Source organism: Alosa alosa, chromosome 11, assembly GCF_017589495.1.
Source record: "Alosa alosa isolate M-15738 ecotype Scorff River chromosome 11, AALO_Geno_1.1, whole genome shotgun sequence".
Classification (NCBI taxonomy): domain Eukaryota; kingdom Metazoa; phylum Chordata; class Actinopteri; order Clupeiformes; family Clupeidae; genus Alosa; species Alosa alosa.
In genome coordinates, this window is record NC_063199.1 from 8,362,366 (window position 1) to 8,383,751 (window position 21,386).

Here is a 21,386-nt window from a genome sequence, read left to right on the forward strand (position 1 = left end):
GGTTCACCCAGCCTAGTCCATAGGCACCCGATATTGTTTAATTTTCCGATTGAGATATACACGCTCTGGCTATTCTAAATACAAAAATGCATCAGGGAGTTATGACAAAACGGTAACTAACAAACTAGATCCTAATAGAAAGCTGTTAGCTTCCCTAAGCTACAGGTAGGATTATAAGGTAGGCCTATTTACAACATAAATTGTCAATAGGCTATGCTGGCGACATAAATAAAATCTCCTTTGGAAACCAATGGTTTACGCCTTACAGTATCAAGCGGACTTAAACTGTCATATCGTGGCGAAAAGTTGTAATAACATTCACGCAGCTCCATGAGTCAAGGAAAGCCTTGAACGAAGTAGCCACTTCTAAATGGGACCCACTACACAGTAGCTTAAGGTGTGTTGCTAAAGCAGCCATAATGAAATGAAGGTGTCATTGTTTGGATACTTCACACACACGTGCTTTTTAATTTCACAGACTACAACTACCAAGCTGTAATCAAAGCACATCGATTCCCCTCTCACACCCTGCACGCACTTAAAACAAAATAAACAGGCGCCTCAGTCTCACGCATGTATAGGCAAAACTGTATCAGACCGGTGTAACGTTGGTAAATCTTCCATTGCACAGAATGATTTTGTAGCACGCAATAATAAATGACAGTCGAAAGATACAAACAGTGCTGCTATCAATTTGTTTGGTATAACCGCATTTATAGTTTTCTACAAATGCAATCAATCAAATGCCTCCATCACTCAACCAACGCTAACGGTAACATTACCTAGGTCCTTATTGATATTACAAGATTAACGTACCTGCAGTAAAAACCAAGCATAAACATCCTTGTACTTTGTACAAATGTACTTTCGTTCATGGGGGGCCTTACAATAAAATAATTTATGTGTACATTTAGTGACGTACACCAACAAGGATTCCGGGACACTGAAAGACCGGGTACACAAAACTTGGTGGGCATGTACCCCACATGGATAGCATGGAACCGTCATTCTTCGTTTTGATCTGTAGCCCCCCTCCGGTGGACTGGACCCCCCGAAAGGAGGGTAGGGCAGACACAGTTCTATGTGAATATCTTGAGAACTGTAGGGCCTAGGATGACCAATTTTTTCCGTATGTTTGCCTCCAGGGGTCATGTTAACCCATTCCATGTGCACACATGTGCATAAACAGATACACACACACGCACACACATACATTTACAGTAATCATACGTATGACACATACTCACACAGTAGACATATGTACGCATGCATGCACATGCACAAACACACATACGCAGGCAAACACACAAGCACGCACATACACACACACACCCACACACATAAACATAAATTTGTACACGCACACATGCACACAATTCAAGAATTTTTCCCGTCATCTACTCCCTGAATTTTTGGTCATTGATACCGGGACACCGAACCACCGGGTACATGAAATTTGGTGGGTATGTAGCCCCACTAGACTTTACGGAAAAATTTCATTTTTAGTCCCGGGGACCACCACCAATCCCCGTGCTGGGCCCCCTGAACCGCAAAAAAAAACAGTATTTCCTAAATAACTACCTGAACCGTGGCACTGAGGATGAAGAATCTTTTATGGTATGTTGGTCTCAAGGGCCCACATCAACCTGGCTCATAATCACTCATTTGTGATTTGCACCCCACCCCGGTAAAAATGAAAATGCAATATTATTCTGCTTTAATCGCCCTATCTTCAGTTAAGATGTTCAGAACTGCACCAAATGTTATGTGTATGATTGACCTGGCATTCTCGGGGGGTATGCCAAGTTTAAGTAAATTTCATCCATTGGGGGTCTAAAAATTAGGTTATGTGTACATTTAGTGACTGTACACTCATTGGCCTGTAAATGGTGGTGCACACATATACACATGCACACACACAGGCACCCACATACTATCGGTATTAGAACGGCCGATACATAATTACAAATTCAGTAGGATTAAAAGAAAGCCAAAATAAATATTCATCATCATCATCATGGCTGCATTTTCAGTATTGGCGAAGTAGTCGTTTGTCCACTAGATGGCGCGATCGTTGCAGTGAGGCGTAATTTTGTTGGAAGTTAAAAGTGGGTTGGAAAAACAATGGACGCTTCATACAAGGACTGTAATTTACGCAGCGAACATCTAATAAGGATAGGACGATGTTCACATGAAGTGTAATTCCCATTTCTTCTTGAAGCCGAAATAAATCTGAGGATGTTTATCGGACATGCTTGGTTTTTACTGCAGGTACGGTAATCTTGTAATATCAATAAGGACCTAGGTAATGTTACCGTCTATGTTAATGTCTGTGAAATTAAAAAGCACGTGTGTGTGAAGTATCCAAACAATGACACCTTCATTTCATTATGGCTGCAAAACACCTTATGCTACTGTGTAGTGGGTCCCATTTAGAAGTGGCTACTTCATTCGCGCTTTCCTTGACTCATGGAGCTGCGTGAATGTTATTACAACTTTTTGCCACGATATGACAGTTTAAGTCCGGCTTGATACTGTAAAGCGAAGCCATTGGTTTCCAAAGGAGATTTTATTTGTGTCGCCAGCATAGCCTATTGACAATTTATGTTGTAAATAGGCCTACCTTATAATCCTACCTGTAGCTTAGGGAAGCTAACAGCTTTCTATTAGGATCTAGTTTGTTAGTTAACGTTTTGTCATAACTCCCTGATGCATTTTTGCATTTAGAATAGCCAGAGCGTGTATATCTCAATCGGAAAATTAAACAATATCGGGTGCCTATGGACTAGGCTGGGTGAACCCAGCCTGATCTGCCCGCTATTTATTTTTTGATTTCTTAAAAGATTGAGCTTGGTCTGATGAAAGCCAGACTAGCCATGGACCTCAGTTAAACAATGCAAGGGAACATGAATCAGCCTATATTTGCACTAACAATAACGGACAAAAGCTCTTCAACTTTGGCCCGTTAAAATGTGTATGAACAGTCTAGCGACGCATTTCATCAAGGCCCATTTGGACATGTCAATTATTTGCACCACTGGTTAGATGTAAAACAGCATTTCGTTTCAGACTAGGCTACTGTTACTTAATTTGTGCATTAACAATAACGTTTCAGACTACTGTTACTTAATTTGTGCATTGACAATAAAGTATTACATGAACTAAAGATGACTAAAATCTTATGTAGAAGAAGAAACATTCACAAAAAATCCATCCATCCAAAAATGACCTTTGTTTTTGATAGCTGTTGAAAACGGCATGGAACTGACAGAGATGTTTTTGTTTAAAAATACATAAAAAAATAAATAAATAAATAAATAACATTATGCTGATACCTTTTGCTTTTCCCAAATACAATGTAGCCTACAGGTGTAAGTGACCTTTCATCAATCCAGTTGCAATGGATGAACTGTGATGAACTGCCCTACTTGTGATTGTTTAGAGATTTTAAAGGTTTTATAACAATGCTACATCTTCTTTGGCTATTCTACAATCTATTCACCTTTTCAGCACCAGTAGGCTACTTTTTGTGCAGCCGCACACACACACTCAGGCATGCCAAACAAGCATACACAAAAGTTTCAAGAATGGGGGATGGAGTAAAATATGGAGACAAATTGAAGTGTGATTTATTTTCGCGGAACGGATGTACAGGACTGAGCGGCGGTCATATTTTGTACCGCTATGCGGTACATCTAGTTAACCATTATTTTAAAAGGAACTTTCCAGACCAAAAACAACCTAGGGTCTATTTTCAGAAGCTAACAGGTTAAACATTTGTTTGAGCGCATAATTATGTTAATTGGAGGAGTTTTTTCAGCAAGAATGTAATTTGCATTAACTCCAAATTGTCTTACAGTGAAAGCGAACCGGGCATAAACTCACGTCAAAAACAAACTATTTTACACCACTGACAATGTTCAAAATAGAATGACACTTTTATAGTAGTGTGGTGAGGTGTTCTACAGATAAATCAAAGTATTGTAAACGTTGTAAGTGTTTCGAGAGGTTATAAAAATGTTATTTTATGAAGGTTGTGTTTTTACCCTACCTTTGCTGTCTTCCTGTCACGGCCACCTTGAGGGAAGGTACTTGTAAAAACACTCAAATGAGAGTGTTTAAAAACCTGGTGACTGGGTATAAAAGAATTCTTGTATCTATTTGTCTTACATCTGTTGGACACAGGTTTTTTTGAGTGCTCTGTTCTTATGCAGGGAAGGAATGTTAACTAAGGTAGCCCCAGCAATCTTACTACATTCGTTAACTCTACTATAGATGGATTTTTTGTTCTTCAGAGTTAAAGACCCATATACCAGCAAATAAAAGAAAAAGTAAGAACAGATTCAATCAAACAACAGTAAAACATCTTCATAAAAGTGCTGTCCACATTCAAATGTCTGAGTTTACGGTAAAAGTACATGCCTTGGTGAGCTTTCTTACACACATTGTCAACCTGATGCTCAAATGTTAGTTTGTTGTCAATCACAGTCCTAAGATATTTATATTTCTGAACAGTTTCCACAGCCTGACCATTAATGACATCAGGGGAGATGGTATCCTGTTTTTTCCTAAAATCAATCAATCATCTCCTTGGTCTTACTAACATTGATATCTAAAAAGGATGAATTACACCATGAACTAGAAAAGCATTTCCTGAAGGAAATACAGTGCATGAAAATGCAAAAATATAATGTATAAATATATATGGTTAAATTATTTGCTTGGTAGATAAGGTTTAATATAGTTGGAATGACTAAACAGTTAAAAAGGGTGATAATTTAATAAGGTAGATAGTTGACGATAACTAACAGTTGGAATGGCCCCAATGTTTGCTAGCAGTTATGCTAACTATGTTAACAAAGATAATAATGTTAACCAAGTTACTTAACTTAGTTAACTTAGCTAATGTTTTCAGTTTTAGTAGATATGCTAACTAACATGTTAGCAATGCTAACTATGCTAACCATGTGACTTAGTTAACCTAGCTAATCATTTTTAGTAGCTAAGCTAACTATGCTAATTAACATGCTAACAATGTTAAAATGTTAACTATGTTAACTAGCATGCTAACTATGCTAACCATATGACTTAGCTAACTTAGCTAATCATTTTCAGCAGTTTTGTTAAAAATGCTAACAATGTTAGCAATGCTAACATGCTAACTATTGTATGCTAACCATGCCAACTAGCTACAGTGGGTAGGAGTCATAGCTGAACTACTGAACAGTTAAAAAGTTCAGTAGTTTAAAGGGTTAAATTGTTTAACAGTGAAATATTGTAGTGAGGACTTTTATTTTGAAACAGTTTTTGGGTGAGGAAGCAGTTGAACAGGATGTGTAGTCTTAATAGAGCCAGTTTGTATGCTTAAAGCCTGAGACTGGCAGTTGATCCAGGTGGCCTGAACACCTGCCATAGGATTCTAATTGCTTAACGGCTCTATTGTGATGTCATCAGCCCATGTTAAGTCTATGGGGAAATTCTGAACAGTTTTTAATTAATAGTTTAAAAAGTATAAAAGTTACAAAGCTGAAAAATACATAGCACTCTTGTCCTAAGTAAGACCTACGTAACATAGTTTGAATGAAGTTTCTACGTTAAACGGTTGAAGCTGCATTAAACGTGTTAGAAGACAGTACAGTGCATTTTCATGCACTGTAATTACACTAGTTGATAAAATCTGACACCACAGGGCCGTGGCCATGATCATCTGAATTGAAAAAGAGACACAATGACAGAGTCGTCAGCAAACTTGATAACATGTCGTCTTGGATGTTGGCTTTAGCACATATTTATATATAAAACAAATAAAAGAGGTGAGAGGATGCAGCCCTATGGTGAACCAGTGGAAGAGATAAGAACATCAGATAAAACATTATTGACCTTCACATGCTGGGAAACTGACAGTTATAGAAATCGTAAGTTATGCATGTAACTATGGATCTGTGAGACCGAGGGATGACCGTCACTACGGTCTAAAAAAGGAATGATCACCTTCGTTCTGCCTATCACGAGACCATATGTCAAACAAAGTCATGCCCATGACCTCCGGAAGCAGAACGACTCGAGCTTGTAAATAGCGGAGATTGCTCCCGGTTCAGTCTCCTACCTTGAGCTCAGGATGGTCCGAAGACAAGGATAGTGATATGTCATCCCTCGGTCTCACAGATCCATAGTTACATCGTAACTTACGATCTGTTTCGACCTCACTCTGACCGTCACTACGGTCTAAAAAGGGATGACACATACCAAAAAAGTCACGAGGAGCTCTAAGCTAACCATTAAAACCTCGCCGGTCACGGACATGAGGGCAGCGCCGCCAACCGGAGCTGGGCGAAAGGACGCCCACCCTATAAAACCTGGTAAAAGTGCAAGGCGCGCCCATGAAGCCGCTGCACAGATATCGCTTGCTGGTACCCCCTAAGGGCAGCCCAAGACGTAGCCATACTCCTGGTGGAGGAGCCCTTGTACCCGGCGGGACCGCATTCCCAGAGTCTGGTAGGCATGGGAAATAACCTCAACCAGCCAATCGACAGCCGCTGTTTGGAAAGCGGTAGTCCCTGCTTCACGCCCCCCATAACAGACAAAAAAAGTTGAGTGTGTTCCCTCCTCAACGACTGCGTGACGGGCCAGATAAGCTCTCAAAGCCCTGACTGGGCACAGAGTGAGCAACTTGTCGCTCTGCCTGTGAGGCAGCAGACGGCTGGAATTGGGTCAGCTCCAGAACCTGGTTGATAGACTGCTGACTTAGAACCTTAGGCAGGAAGGCTGGATTAGGCCAAAGTGACACGCCAGTGCCCCCTGCCTGCCACCTCAGGCAGTCTTAAGCTGACGGAGAGGGCGACAGCTCCCCGGCGCGCCTGGCGAACAAAGAGCCAGGAGAAAGCTAGTTTTCAGAGACAAAGATCACAGATCTGCATCTAAAATGGGCTCATAATGGGCCTTCAGTAAGAGACATTAAAACGGTGGGCAAATCCCAGTTTGGTGCCCATAAAGTGCTTAACTGGACGCAACCGGGCGGCCCCTTTAAAAACTGACCAATCAGTGGATGCCTACCCAAGGGCCTGTTATCCGCACCCTGGTGAAAGGCTGAAATGGCCGAGGCATAAACCTTCACAGTACTGACCGCCTTGCCTTGATCCAAATAGGACTGCAAGAAGCGCAAAACTTGTGGCACAGGGCAAACCGCTGGCTCAAGACCCAAGCTGGCACACCAATCCGAAAAGATCCTCCACCTGAGTGCATAGCAAGCTCTAGTAGAAGGAGCCCTGGCGTTGTTCAGAGTCTCCTGCACAGACTCAGCTAGCTGTTCAATGACTGACTCTGCAGGGGCCAAACCCACAGGCGCCCAGGGCACCTGGGTTCGATGCCAGATCTGCCCGCCTGCTTGTGACAGAAGATCCGCCCGGCAGGGGTAACTGCCATGGCTGACCCGCAGGAGCCGGAGAAGGTCTGGAAACCAAGGCCTCGCCGGCCACCGTGGAGCAACCAGCAGAACTGTGTGTTGGCCCTCCCTGATCCTCCGCAGGACCTGAGGTACAAGAGGGGATGGAGGAAAAGCGTACAACAAGCCTGTCGGCCAGTCTTGTGACAGAGCATCCAGGCCCAAACTGCCTCCCTGTCCCACGAGAGAGTACCACCCTGGGCAGTGAGTCGTTTCTGCCGACGCAAACAGGTCCACTTGTGCAGTCCCATACTGAGCCCAGACCTGGCTGACCACCTCTGGGTTCAATCTCCATTCCCCCGGGAGTGGCCCGGTCCTGGAGAGAATGTCGGCCGCCCTGTTCTCCACACTTGGAACGTGTACTGCCCTCACTGAAGCCAGACGCGGCCATGCCCATGACAGCAACTCCTCCGCCACCTGGAGGCACCGCCAGGACCTCGTGCCGCCTTGGTGATTGACATGATACACCGCCGAGGTGCTGTCTGACCTCACCAGAATATGTTGGCTTTCAAGTAACCCTGGCAGGAACCTCTGCAGGGCGAGATGGATGGCCTTCAGCTCGAGGACGTTGATGTGCTCTGACGTCCAGGAGGGAGGCCACACGCCCCTCGCTGACAGCCCTTCCCAGACAGCTCCCCAGCCTGTCAGAGAAGCGTCTGTCGAGATGACTTGCCTCTTGTGAGGAAGGCCCCCAGTGGAACACCCTGGAGTAAGAACCTCCTGTCCGGCCCAAGGACGAGGGGCTCGGATGCAAGCAGGAGACACCCGCAACTTCACATGCCTGTCGCCTCTCGGGTGGAGCTGAAAGGCATTGAACCAACACTGCAGGGGGGCGCCTTCAGCAGGCCCAATGGCAGTACTGCAGCTGCCAGCGCCATTAAGCCCAACAGCCTCTGGACTTTGTGGGCGGTGACCAGTCTGCCCAGCCGAAAGCCTGTCAGAGCCTCGGGTCAAGCTGTCTGCCCTCCGTGGAGGAGAGACGCTGGGCCATGCTGACCGAGCCGAGGAGGACACCAAGGAAATCCGCCTGCTGGCGGGCTGCAAGTTGCTCTTTTTCCAGTTGACCGTGAAACCCAGGGCCTGGATATGGGTCAGAACCCTGTTGGTGTCGCGGCACCACCCGCACCTGAGATGGGGCACAAATTAGCCAGTCGCCCAGGTACGGTAGGATCTTTAGGCCCTGGACCTGCAGGGGGCTTGCACGCTGCCACCACCACGCAAGTAAAAATTTGGGGCCAGTGAAAGGCCAAATGGGAGGACCTGAAACTGGAACACCCTGCCTTGGAAGGCTAAGCGGAGGAAGGACCTGTGTGCTGGGCAGATAGGCACGTGGAAGTACGCGTCTTTTTAGATCCAGAGACGTAAACCACTCCCTTCCTGGATGGAACGAATCACTATTCCAACGTGGACCATTTTGAATGGCAGCACCTTGAGGTACTGGTTCAAGGGCCTGAGGTCGAGGACCGCCCGGTAACCTCCGCCTTTTTGGGCACAATAAAATATTTGGAATAAAAACCCAGTGTGCCGTGGCGGCAGCTGTACTTCTGAGATGGCCCCTTTCAGAAGCAACTCCTGGACCTCCTTGACAAGCACGGAATTTAAAAGGGGTCTTTCACAGACGCCATCTTGACCCCTGAAAACGTAGGGGGCCACCCCTGAGTCCCCCCCCGTGAGTCACCGTAGCCACAACCCAAGAGTCTGGCACAATCCCTTCCCAGGAGGTCCTGGACAGCTGGGAAGGGCAATTGACGGGCAGCCCCGATCCCTAGGGCAGGACCGCCACCGCCTGCACCTGCACTGCCTGCGCCCGCCGAGGTCTTTTTGCTGTCCTCTGGGCCAGGGAGTTGGGGGCTGAGCTCTGGTCTGGTGCACAAAGCCCAGTCCCGTAAGGGCAGCATAGTTGATACTTACCTGTGGTGTTGGGCGGGCTGCCACTTACCTGATGCTGCCCTGTGGGGAACCGGAGCCAGCCTGTGGCACACACACTGACCAGTTTCTCTAGAAGCGCCAGCCTGTTCCACTCTGTCCAGCACCCCCTGGGAGTCTGGATGGAACACATGCCCAGGCACCACGGGGAGACCTAACAGGTCTGTCCTGATGGCATCAGGAAGAGAGGTTTGGGCAAGCCACACCTGTCTACGGCACAGCACCGCAGACTCCATAGCACTCCCCACATCACGCCAGCTGGGAGTGGGCTGACAGTCGGCATCCACCAGGGCCCTTGCATCATGGTCCTCCGGCTCATCGCTTTTCGCAGAGCCGCCAGAGTGATGGCCAGGGCGTCCGCCCATACTGGCTGCCCGTGCTGATCGGCCAAAGCAGTGACTGATGAGACGGTCCGCCTTGGCACACTCCTACGCTGGGCAGCGTGGATTGGGAGATGCATTGGCAGGCCCCAGGAAGTCCAGGCGCATGGACTGCTCGACCCGGTGGCATATCCCCCTAGCCCTGAGTCGGCCGGATAGGCAGCCTTTGCCAGCTGACGGCAACCTGGATTGGGGGGGCCAGTAGCGACTTACCCCATGCCGCCTGCAGCACCTTTGTGTAATCCACTGCCACGGGTATACAGGGTGGTGGGCTGCTGTGCGAGACACCTTCCCAGACGCCCCAAGGGAAGCCATGTCTGGCATAGGGGCCTGAAGACCCAGGATCTTGGAGGCACTCAACATCCGCGGACATCAAGGAGCCGACGGGACCTCCCCTGGCACCGCGGATTCATCAGTTGGCTGCACCATGTCTGAATGTACAGTGGGCACGCTTTCAAATGACCACTTCATTCGCAAGATTACGCGGGCGTGAAGCTGCGTGAAGCTTTAGTACCACTTTCAGCCACTGTGCGCCGCCTGCCACTGTACATCGCTCTGCCTGCCGCCCCTTACATAATTGTTGCCGAGAGTAATCCCAGCCTACGACCAATAACAAAATAAATCATGCATAATTAAACATTACCTCGATTTAGGCTACTTGGGTATGGCTTAAGGCTTGACTACACGGAAAAATCGAAATCGAAATTTGCTGTCTACATTATTGTCAGTGTTGGGGTTAATCTAACTACGCAAAATCAAAACAGTGGTGTGGATAATTGAGCCAGTAGAGAAATAACTGTTCAGAATTAATCTGTAGCCTTGGGTAGGCTTCTGCAGAAAACAATGTTGTTGCCGATTTAATACTATCTGGCTTAGGTTTTTAACAGGCTACTTAATAGAGGCTTAGACAACTATGACCCACGCTTTGGTTTCAGAAATTAATTTGCCCTACTTCTTGACTGCAATGTAGTCAATTGACTGCTTGACATGTCATTTTTATTTTTCTGTACAATAAACAATTACATCTGCTTTATGCCGCAGAATTACATTCATATTTGGCTGACTGCAGACGCCACCACTTCCCTCCCCATATTCCAAGATTAAGATAGTATGAAGTGCTTTTGTATAGGCTACTATCATAAAAAAAGTTAAAACGAATAGCTATTTGCAATTTGACAAAAAACGCTAGTCCTCTTTTTTGCTAATGCGAGGACGATATGAGCCTGTTGCAGTTAGTTAGATGTCCGAGCCACGATAATGTTTGAAAACCACTGGCCTCGTAATCACAATAATTTAACACACACCCACAGTTGGATAACCTACTTCATCATGTCCCCATGCCTACATTTTTGTGAGTAGCATAGAGATCGTTAAAAACAATAAAGTATGGCTCTCCGCTTGGGACATCGAAAACTTATATTTTAATAGACTACCGCCGAAGATGCTGACTTGCAAAAGCCTCGATAACACGCTATCTCCACTATCATCAGTCATGCCCCTTGATCAAAGTGGGGAATGAAATAAAAGTTTGAGAACCACTGGCTTAACAAGTTACCTACAGTCCAGAACACAGAATCTGTTGCAATATTCTGACGATCGGGCGATGATATCGGCAAATGTTTGTTTTCCAAAGTAAGAATTTCACTTCACCATGCACCTGACAATACCTGGCCTACCTGGTATCATTACAAACATTATTCTGTGTCCTAAAACTGGCATATTTTATGGCATTGTGTCATGTAAGTTCGTTGCAAAAAATCTAGAGAAATGTGTGAGGTGGTCAGCGGGGGGACAATTGAGACACACATTGGATTGTGTTATTACTTGAACATTCCACACTATCCACAGCTGTGGTAGGCCTATCAGGGCAGGAGGATTACTGTCAGCGCAGGCTTTATATAAAATTCTTCAACAGAAGGCCTCGAATGTTGTCTTGTTTGTGGAGCTTTGCTTCGGCTTCTGTAATTTCGACTTCATTGAAAATGAGGGCTTCCCTCAATGACCCTCGAGAATAAATAAAGGTTGAATGAATGAATGAATGCAGGCTTGCCCAAAATAAAGGCATGTGGTTTTGAGCCTACAGTAAATAACAGACCCGCCAGAATGTGCTTATGATGCTTTTTTTAGCAAGCAAGATGTTTTGGTACCCTATGCACACTGCATGTTCTTAAATAACAATGATCATCAGTAATATTCGACCATTAATTTGGGTAAATGGGCAAGCGTGACCACCTTGATTGGCTGATTGGCTGATGATTGTAACGTGGGCATGATTCCAAACACCTCCCTTACGATGATGAGTGACCGGTCTCAGAATGCGTGCGCTACACAAGGACGGAAGATGATGAATAACTGGGGCCGTAGGCTATTCACAAAGGCTTTTATCTTACTACTAGGAGTAGGCTACTCCTAAATCGCACTTAAAGATTTTAGATTGGAGTTTTCTCTTAAAGGTTATTCACAAAGCCTTTCAGACAACTCCTAAACTAGGAGTGAGTCTTCGTGGCTATGGATGACGCCATTACTCATGCACGAGCTTGACTGAAGTGACCACCTTGATTGGCTGACGATTGTAACGCTGAATTCCAAACACCTCTCTTCCGGTGATGACTGACAGGTGACAGGTCGGAGAATGCGTAGGACGGAAGATGATTAATAACTGAATAAAAAAGGCCTAGCCTAAATGAATAAAGAGTAAGGCCAAACAAATAGCTTAGTAGCCTACTGAAACATAGGCCTATGGATTGATGCAGTAGCCTACCTTTGCAACATTATTAAATGAATCTGTCACCATATCCCTAGGCTACGCTTGCAAAGAGGAGAACATTTTAATTTGATTCACAATGAAACGTTACATTTCATTTACATGTTAACAACGAGTAGTTTTGGTTGTTGTTGGTGGCGCATTGCATCCCTTTATGAATGCAAAATTGTTCCCTTGCATTGAAGCTCCTGTTACATAGGCTATTTCAAAACATCGCAAACGTAAAAATGCCACAAAAAGCTGTTTATGAATAGGTCTTAGTGAGTTAGAGTCCTCTCGACTTAAGTTGTCCCAGACTTAGGTGCTACTATTAGGTCTAAAATGCTTCGTGAATTACTTTTTGTGAAAAATTAGGAGTCCTAAAGTTAGGAGTGACACGCCCATTATTTTTAGGAGTTGCTCCTAAATTAAGCCAGTTAGGAGCTACTTTTAGCCTTAAAATTCTTTGTGAATACGCCCCTGAATAAAAAGGCCTAGCCTAAATGAATCAAGGCAAAACAAATAGCCTAGTAGCCCAATGAAACATAATGGGATTGATGTAGTATCTTTGTAACATTATTAAATTATTCTGTTACTATGCCTACGTTTGCAAAAGAGAACATTTTAATTTGATTCACACTAATGTTACATTTAATTTACATGTTGACAATGATTAGCCTAGTTTTGGTTGTTGTTGGCGGCGTTATTGCATGTTAGTTATGCCTACAATGCAAAATTGCTTCCCTCGATTGGAAGCTCCTGTAGCTGCATAGGATTTCAAAACCCAGGTTTGTGAATAGGTCTGTGAGTAAGGAGTGCTCTTGACTTCTTTTAAGCTGTCAGAGGTGGGAAGGTGTGATTTTTTTGGGGGAAGGGCCAGATTAACTGGGCACAATTGTCTGATGGCCCCCCTTCCCCCCAGCCAACGTGAATCGGGTGGTTAGTTAATAGGCCTATCGTGAAGATTTTTCCTGCCATCTAAGGCACGAAGCGCATCTGTGAGGCCAAGCCTCACCAAGTAGCTCGTTTGTTTACAACTAACATTCCATTTAATTAAACTGCTTTATAGGCTATGCGAAATAGTTTTCAACATTTTGAATATTAGTGTCGGGTGAATTGAAATGTTCTCAAAGTAGCCTTTTGGCTGAAAGCTGCTTAGGACCCCCCCCAAAACAATATAACCATACAAACGCCAGCTTCCTGCACTCATTGTTTCAAAAGGAGTAATTTTGGCTTTGTCAGAACTGAAGAGCTGTGGATGACACGCACGGTATGCCCAATGCTTCTCTCCACGGCAGTCACTGACAGTAACCTAGAATAAATGCATGGGGAAAAACACTTCCCCATGACAAAAAACATCGTAAAACACTGAAAGTTAATATTTTGTCACTAGCAACATTCATCTGTCCTTTGTCAAATGTATTATGTTCCAAGTACCCTATCGTAATTCTGCTTCATAAAGTTGAACAAATACATTTGCTTATTTCACAGAAAAATATAAATAGCCAGTCTATAGTGCAGAGTTGGTAAGTTATGGTAGGCCAACCTGCAGTGAACATACAAACAGGGGAAATTATTTCTCTTGCAGCTGAGTAGCCTCAGGTGCGACGTAGACATAAGGCCGAACATGCAAGCGCCAATGAATGGAGTGCTCTCCGCGACAATCAGCTACGTTAAACTTAAATAGTTTAACATCACTCTAAGTTAAAGCCTTCAAGCAAGGAAAACGATGATTTGAAGACATCTGTTTTAGTTGGAAGGGCAAGGGGTAGCAACAGGGCAACACAGAGACAGGCCCGATGGCAGGGCTGTTTTGAGAGTATTAAAATATGGGATATTCTACGGAAAACATTAAAACGGCAAGACAGCGGGAAAGTTAAAATAATGCGGATAAACACGGAAAAAGTTGGCATGCATTGTTTCGGTCCCCGTGCACAGGAATTATTTGTCATACTATTAATCACATATGATTATTTGTGAAATTGTGCAAACAGGCGCAACACATTTGAAAAGGAAGGACTGGTAGCATGCAAGTTCACGGGAAAGATTGATTTAAGAACGTTATCACAAAGTGTGTGGCTGTGGCTGGGCGAAGACAATTGGCAGGGGAGGGTCATGTCTTTTTTAGCAATTCCGTCGGAGGGTCATTGAACAATTTCTAGCAGGCAAGAGAGGGTCATGCAACTTCCAACTGAAGCACTCAAAATTCCTCCGGTGGCCCCTTCAATAAATAACGATCAGTCCCTAGATTGCTGCTGGGCTATATGTCTTGGTTCTGTTAACAACTCATTGTCAAACGCATAGCCTATCTCGCGGTTGCATCCATTACAAACAAACATGCAATGTGAACGTCTGGGATTGGGGAGAGCACTAAATGCTCTACTGAATAAGCACGAAGTCAAACCTTTAAATGAAAACACTCTTTAATAATCCAAAAAAATAAACCGCTAATGAAGTAAACTTGTGACCATCAAAAATCGTTTATCGCTTGTAACTCCGTGATACCAGGACGTAACAGGAAGGCATTTGGCTGAGCAACGGAGGTTAATATGCTCCATGTGTTGTCCAAATGATGACTGTCTTTCATCGTTGCACTTTCGGAGAAAACCGAATGTTTCATTAGTCCCGTTTCAATCGTCCCGGTTGTACCTACTCAAAACGCAGATAGAACCTTATTATTCTAAGGTAGCGAAATAGCGTTCAGCATGATTCATGCCCAATTAATTCCCCCTGTTAAAGTGTTCGCCTTTGTAGTTTGGTTTCGTGATAGCCTATGATAAACGGCTTATGGCCAAATATGTGAAAACGTTAAAATACAGTAGGTGATAAACCCGAAAAAAAGTTGACAGTGATTTTTTTCATAATCACTTTGGAGGGTCATAGAAAAATGTATTGCTGGCGGCGAGGAGGGTCACGTCTTTTTTGGACTAATGCTCCCAAAACTCCTCCGTAGCCCCTTAAATAAATAACGAACAGTCCCTAATGAAGTAAACTTGTGACCATCAAAAATCGCTTATCGCCTGTAACTCCGTGATAACAGGGCGTAACAGGAAGGCATTTGGCTGAGCAACGGAGGTTAATACTCTATATTTTGTCCAAATGATGTCTGTCTATCATCGTTGCACTTCGGAGAAAACCAGAATGTTTAATTTGTCCCATGCCTCTCGGCTGCAAACGGATTCACTCGCAGTTAACCAAATATTTCTTTATTAGGGCAGGGCAGGCATATTTCTGGCTATTACATTATTTCTAAACCAGTCTGCTAAAGTCTGTAGTGAAGTCTGTGTAGGGTTTTCCAGGCTCCATTTCTTTTTACGAGACACCCTGCTTACTTGAGCCATCTACCGGTTGTTTGGGTTGTTGCAGCGTCTCACTGGAAAAATACAAATTAAAGTCGCGTGATACCGCGTGATCCCACGCGCGGACCGCGAGTGAAGCTGGCCAAGTCGAAGCACTGCCCACTGTAGCTCATCCAGGAGGCCGTCCCCGCTTACGTCATCGATCGTAGAACGAGGGGCATGGAGCGACAGCGCATCCACATCACCCAGATCAACATCCGCACCATGGCTCTCAGGCCTGGATGGGGAGAGACCTTCCTGGCCAGGGGGCAGAGAAGGGGATGACGTGCCCTGGAGACCCTCCAGCCTGTCCATCCTCCTAGCCAGAGCCTGGAGAGCTGAGAGAATCTGAAGCGACTCCGTGCCATTACCCTCGGTCACGGCAGCTGGAGCCGTGGGGTTAGCAGGTCCAGGGACCTCCACCTGATCATGCCTGGAAGGGGACTCATGTTGCCGTTTACGCTTGTGCGTATGCTTACGGCCATGCCTATGAGAGTGGGATGGTCGGTCGGGTGAGCGCCGCCTGTCCCGTCCACGCACGTGGCCACATGCCTGGTCAGCCCGGCGGAGCCGTTCCTCCCTAGGAAGGTCACAGGCTGCGCTGCAGGGGCTGTCGACATCCTCCAGAAGGTGGGCGGCCCCAAGGCAAGCGGGACACTCTCTATGCCCGTCATTGGGGGCCATCGTGGCCCTACAGACTCTGCAATAGTGTGCCGCCATTGCCTACCACAGAAAAACACAATGCAATACAACACAATACAATACAATAAGGCACTTACCTTGGCCGTACAACGCACTGGGTCTGAAAGCAGCAGCCCGTAAAGAGATACAGCAGTGGTGTAATACACTACACGGGTGGCCTGAAGCAGCGTGCGGACACGCTTAGCAGGCTCACACTGGCCCAGCTAGCTGCGGACAGCAGCGACGGGGTACACAACAGATACACAAAGAAGGCGGCCACCAGTCTTGTGAACGCGACGCGCCGGACGCATACCAGTGGACAACTGGAGAAAAGACACAAAGCAGCCCGCACCTCGTGCAAGACTGCACCTAGCAGACACAAACAGCTAAACTTACCTTTTGCAAGTAGCCTAGCACACAACAACAAAGCTAACAAGAAGCACACAGTAACATTAGCGCCTAAGCGGCCGAGCACATACGCGCTGATCAGGCTGATTAATTAATAATTAATTTGAGAAAAAATATCTGATTAAAAAAATTAGTGCAGATTAATCGATTCCGTATGACCTTTGACCCTGAGCCGTTCTAGTCAGTAAAAATTAGACTGTAAAATGAAGGAGAGAGAAGAAAATGTGCTGCCTGGATCATTGATTGGAACATTTACTTTTAAAAAACGGCCTGATGGTGTTGATAAAAAATAAAGTGTTGAAAATAGTCCTCTGCAATGTCTGCAGCAAGGAATTTGCATATCACCGGAGTTCATCAACTCTATAGTTGCACATCAATGCAAAGAAATAAGTGTTGACATTGGGGGGAGTGTTTTTTCACTTGTATGTCATATCATAGATTATTATGGCAATTATTTGAACAGTGAAAATAATAATAAAAGAGTCTTTGAACTTTAATGTCACTAATGCTGATTATTCAATGATTCATTTGAATAGTATATAGTCAAGTATTTAATCAATTTAGTCTATCTCTGATCAGTACACAAAAAGTAAGCTATAGACTTATCTGCACCCTGTCTAACAATTTGACCTGTCATTCCTCTGTTACTATCTTTGGCTTATTAAAGGCTATATTCTGGACCAGGAAGGTGCGTGCGTTGAGCACTGTGTCCCAGGATCCTTTGCCAATGTGATGTCACAGCTATGTGAGGAGTGTTCCCCTAACTGTGAGACGTGTGAGGGTGCCAGCGACAAGTGTGTCAGCTGCAAGAGCGGCCCTTTCAAGCTCCTCCTGCACCAAGGCCGATGCTGGTCCAACTGCCCTGAGTGAGTGAGTGGGTGTGTGTGTGTGTGTGTGTTGCTGATCCAACTGTCCCATATGTTTGTTTGAGTGTGTGTGTATGTGTAAGTATGTAAGTATTAAATCTGTATGTGTATGTGTGTATACAATGCTAGTCCAACTGCCCTGATTGAGTGTGTGTTTGGTGTTTGTTTTGATGCTGGTTCAACTGTGTGTGTGAAAGTGTGTGTAACTGTATGACTGTGTGTGTCTATGTCCAGTGTGTGTGTGTACGATGCCCCTCAAAAGCCTCCAGAGAGTATGCTACAGTTTCAGCTGTACTCTCGGTCATAACACATAGCAACCAGCAACACACATTCCAACAAACAGCATAGCACCACGTCATACTGTACAAAAGACAAACTTAAAGTCATTGAGTGACAGACTGTCACTGTCATTTTCAGTCAATTGAGACGGACAGATAGACATACAGACAGACGATTGAGACTAACCAGACAAACGTGTCAGCAATTTTCAATTTGTTCTGTCTCTAACTAAGACTGGCAGGTTCTGAGAAAAGATGATTAATGGTTTGTGCATTTGTATTACCCTGGAAATCCAGAGTTCTCGCGAGAGCACAACTTTTTCCCCTTGCATTCCGGGGAACCAGCTAAACTGATGAAGACAGCACTGCAACGTTGGAGGACAGCACACATTGGTCGTAGTGTTATCCGATTACGTCCGAAATCATTCAGAGTCCGAAAGTCCGAAATCATTCAGAGTAAACAGGGTCTAGTGTTATCCAATTGCGTGCAGTGAGATTTTTAAATGCATGCTTGTTGCCGCCCCTCAAATTGGGCCATTACATTGTTCGTGGCCAGACCCTTAATCTTTCTAGATTACCAGGGTCTGGATTTTCCAGGCTACATTTGTATAGCGCTTTTGTCCAAAGCGCTTCACAATTGCCTCACATCAACTGACAGACATTATTTCCTCATTGTTATGTAAATGCACAAGTTCTGTGCACTTTCAGTCAGAGAGGCTTGCACTATACCTAAAACACGTGTGCAGTCCTTGGACAAATAAAGGACGGCCCCCAAATAGCCTACAAACTGGGGTTATAATTGCCTCCATTGTGTCGATTTAACTCAATGAAATAAAAGAGCTCTTCTTAATACTTTATATTGTTGATTGGTTTAATACTGTTGCCAATGAAAAGTCATTGTCCTACACTGGGTCTCCAACACGTCGCTCTCAAGCTTGCCACCTCCTTCTAAGCTTGCCAGAGGCTGACGCATTACTAGTCTACATTTAAACACAATTGTTGCCACGAGGCATTCCAGCCTAGGAATTAACAAAAAAAAGTAAATCATGCATAATTAAAAAAATAACTCAATTAAGGCTACCGTAGGCTTACACAATAAGGTCAAAATCAAAATGAAATCCCAAACCAAACCGAACATCTTCCGCTTTTGATAGCCTACCGGTATGCAGCTCCAAAGAAACGCATGTCTCAATACAATACACGAAATAAAGGCCTCAAATAGGCTACAAACCTGCCCCAAATAAAGACCTGTGCTTTGCGCAGCCATAAATAAAAGACTCATAATTTGAGGATTTACGAAAGTCTGTCTCCTAAACATTCCTCACCCATTATCCAGACATGAAAACATTTGAAAACAAAACTGAAAGTCATAGGTTATTTTGAGAATGATGACTTTCTCTTCAGCATTGTCCTAACCATTAAAACGAGGCAGATATGACAAGGCATTGCAACAATGCACTATAAGGTTCTTCTTTATTATGGCGGTAAGTATTTATTACCGCTATTTATTACCCTTATTATAGCTTCTGTCACAAGGTCGGTTCGTTCGCTGCTCACGGGCCTTGAACCCGCCACCTGAGGATTTACGCGGGCAACTAGCACGCTAGCTCAGTCTGCCTCCGTTACACTTCCTTATCAGGATGTCTGGTCACCCTATTCTGTGTGCCAGTTAAATAACTTACCTTTCCAGATTACATGTACATTTCCATAGTCCAAAGCAGCCTTTTAAGAAAGGCATGTGAACAGTCTCTAAAATAAGGGTATCTTTCTTATTATAAAAAACAAGCAAATTTATCAAGTATAAGTATATAGTATAAGTACAGTATATGTACTCTTTTGATCCCGTGAGGGAAATTTGGTCTCTGCATTTATCCCAATCTGAGAATTAGTGAAACACACCCAGTACATAGTGAACACACACTAATCCCGATGCAGTGAGCTGCCTGCTACAGCGGCGCTTGGGGAGCAGTGAGGGGTTAGGTTAGGTGCCTTGCTCAAGGGCACTTCAGCCGTTCCTACTGGTCGGGGTTCAAACCGGCAACCCTCCGGTTACAAATCCGAAGCGCTAACCAGTAGGCCACGGCTGCCAATGGATTAAGAAAATGTACCTTAATTTAAAATGAGATTTAAGATTTAAGACAAATTGTCTTCAATCTTAAATTTTAAGATATATGTTCTTAATCCATTGGCAGATAAATTTGCTTTTTTTATGTCTTAATTTAAGAAGATTTTGACTTTTTTAAGTCAAATAATCTTCCAAGAAAGCTCAAAGTAAGTATCCTTAAAGTAAAACAATACAAACTAGATTTTGTATTTTAATATAAGATTATAACACTTAGTAAGATATCACTTTTTGCAGATCTAAGTTTCTTTTGTGGTTGATAAGATATTAAAAGCTCAGAGATATATGAAGGTGCTATGCCATTCAGAGCTTTGTAAGTATTTAACATAACCTTAAAATCAATTCTATAGGAAACAGGGAGCCAGTGCAGTTCAGCTAACACAGGGGTGATGTGTTCTCTTTTCTTGGTCTTAGTTAAAAGTCTAGCAGCAGAGTTCTGTATGAGTTCCAATTTTGTTCGCTTTAGTTAATGTAGCCTAACATGCAGTGTATCCTTATTGTGTTTCGCAAAACTATTACATAAACAGGAACAGAAAGCTCTCCATATTCTCATCAGCCTAGTCGTACCCATGACATCCCTTATCAAGGGATGGCCTGTGTGGGATCATAAAGTACCGGCGGCAGGCTGACGAAAGGTGAAATTCTCCCGTCTCCAGCTTCTGTGCCGTCTCCAGCTTCTGTGCCGTCTCCATCTCCATCCTTCTATAACACATGTAGCCTATGTAGAAAGTTCATGCTGCATCGATTGAAGTCATTTAGCCAATGATGTGAAGTGTTTTTTAAAATATATTTACTCACCCACAAATGACCCATTACCGGTAAATATTTTTTTCTGACTCATAACCGCGGGTGACCACGGATGTCCAAGAGAACCTGCTCAATTTAGATCAGCCCGCGCACCACTGGTAAGCACTCACAGCAAGTTTTATGTCAATCATCCAAAGATTGGCTGAGATATAAGGTCACTTTCTGTTTGCCGCCAATTTCATTTGGCTCTTACAGGCGAACACTTTTGAATATGGAGTAAAGCAGTGCTTTTGTGAGGCTTGGACTGAAGATGGAAGAATTTGATGAAGATCAGACAAAATTGGTGACCTGGTGACCGTTTTCGTGTTTTTGATAATATCCAATATGGCAGAAAATCCAATATGGTGGAAATTGATGTCATAGGGTGTGTTGAACTCTTTTTGGTCCAAGGATTCC

General features: G+C 44.3%; 1 protein-coding gene across 2 annotated transcripts in view; it reads left to right on the forward strand.

Annotated features, from left to right (window-relative positions):
- LOC125304046 (proprotein convertase subtilisin/kexin type 5) overlaps nucleotides 1-21,386 on the forward strand; it is a gene marked incomplete at its 3' end in the record, with an annotated part of 111,762 nt that overhangs the window by 29,417 nt on the left and 60,959 nt on the right. For both annotated transcript variants that reach the window (XM_048258103.1, XM_048258104.1), the window contains 1 exon segment: nucleotides 17,585-17,783. In XM_048258103.1, the coding sequence (XP_048114060.1) occupies nucleotides 17,585-17,783 (199 nt within the window).